General features: G+C 25.0%; 1 protein-coding gene across 6 annotated transcripts in view; it reads left to right on the plus strand.

Moving 5' to 3' along the window:
* LOC107627356 (probable 2-isopropylmalate synthase) overlaps positions 1–1,578 on the plus strand; it is a 23,066-nt gene that overhangs the window by 20,777 nt on the left and 711 nt on the right. For 2 of the 6 annotated variants that reach the window (XM_021115934.1, XM_021115933.1), the window contains 3 exons: positions 84–167; positions 304–438; positions 1,405–1,553. In XM_021115934.1, the coding sequence (XP_020971593.1) occupies positions 84–167; positions 304–438; positions 1,405–1,553 (368 nt within the window). The remainder of the gene's footprint in view (positions 1–83; positions 168–303; positions 439–1,404; positions 1,554–1,578) is intronic. The other 4 variants (XM_021115939.1, XM_021115936.1, XM_021115935.1 and 1 more) reach the window with 4 other exon arrangements.

Genomic DNA, 1,578 nt, shown 5'->3' on the forward strand with positions numbered 1-1,578 from the left:
TTTATGTAAAATTTTAATTTGATTAATATTGATAGAATTTTAACTTTTTTATGTATTAATTTATTTGATCTTTGGTTTCTCAGAGAGTTACTGATGAAGACCTTAGAACATTAGTATCAAATGAAGTTACCCATATAGAACCTATTTGGAAACTTGGTGACTTACAGGTAAATATTGATATGATAACTTATAGGTAATTACATTTTTAAAAGGATGATTTTGAATTATTTTTTATGTTTAATGTAGTGGATTGGCATGTGACTATAAAACAAAAAAATAAAAAAACTTTATCTGTTAATGCAGGTAATTTCTGGAACATTAGGTCTTCCATCAACAACAATCAGACTCATTAATATGAATGGAAGCACACATGTTGCATGTTCTATTGGTCAAGGATCAGTGGATTCAGCATTAAAAGCAGTTAATTTTATTGTGAAGGTTTGAATTCAAAAATAACTAACTTGTTGCTATAATGATCATGATCTTTTGAATTTTATAAATTTTGACACAATTTAACTTTTAATTTTTTTTTTTGTATTTTCGACCCAAAACTTCTTATTTTGTTGGTTTTGTCATAAAAAAAAATAAAAAATGGTACCACTCATTTTGCTCAATGAAATTTTATTAAATGGGTTCGACTTTTATTCATTGGTTAATAAACACTTGATATATGATTGATACTAACCTGTTTAACTAGTTAGCTAAAACAAATCAGGTTAGCATGTTTAATGGTCTTAATATATAATTAATATGAATCTGGCAATTGAGCCAGAATACAAATATAGAGATAGAGAAACAAAAATATCATTTTTTCTTCCAATTAAAACGATAGAGAATTAAAGAAATTTGTATCCTACACATTTTGTTATTGTAATTATATCTAGTTTCAAACATATTTTTGTGTTTCTCTATCTTTATATTAGTGCCTCATTTCACTACGAATTGCAGCATGAAAAAAATATTCATCCTGTTATGGATTTTTTCATGTATTTGAAATTGTAGTTTTCATGAAAAATAAAGTCTATAGGATTAAATATAGATTTATGTAGTTGCAATCATAATTACATTGCAATAATAAAGAAAATTGTATCGTTCTGAGTATCAAATCGAATTGGCTGGTTAATCGATTTAAAATAATAAATCATAAAAAAGACATTTAAAAAATGATATATTTATACATAAATGTATTATTTTATTATATATCTTAGAAAATTGTAAAGCTATATAGGAGATAATTTGCAATTATTGTTACCATCGTATCATTATATTGGGCACTATAATCATAGTAAACAATTGGAAGTTTCTTGGATTGTAGCTATTCTATATGAATACATTTTTTTTCTCTTTTGAGTGCATTTAATCTATAATATTTATACTAATATGTTGAAGAAGGAATTAATGCAGGAACCCATAAAACTTGTTGAATATTCAGTCACTACAATAAAAAATGGGATTGATGGTATTGTTACCACATATGTTGTCATTTGTAGAGAAAACAGCAATTATGAATCTACTTCTACCTTATCACAAGAAAATGTTCATCCAACTTTTAGGTATAATTATATTTATAAAGTATAA

The sequence above is a fragment of the Arachis ipaensis genome, chromosome B02 (genome assembly GCF_000816755.2).
Source record: "Arachis ipaensis cultivar K30076 chromosome B02, Araip1.1, whole genome shotgun sequence".
In the NCBI taxonomy this organism is placed as follows: domain Eukaryota; kingdom Viridiplantae; phylum Streptophyta; class Magnoliopsida; order Fabales; family Fabaceae; genus Arachis; species Arachis ipaensis.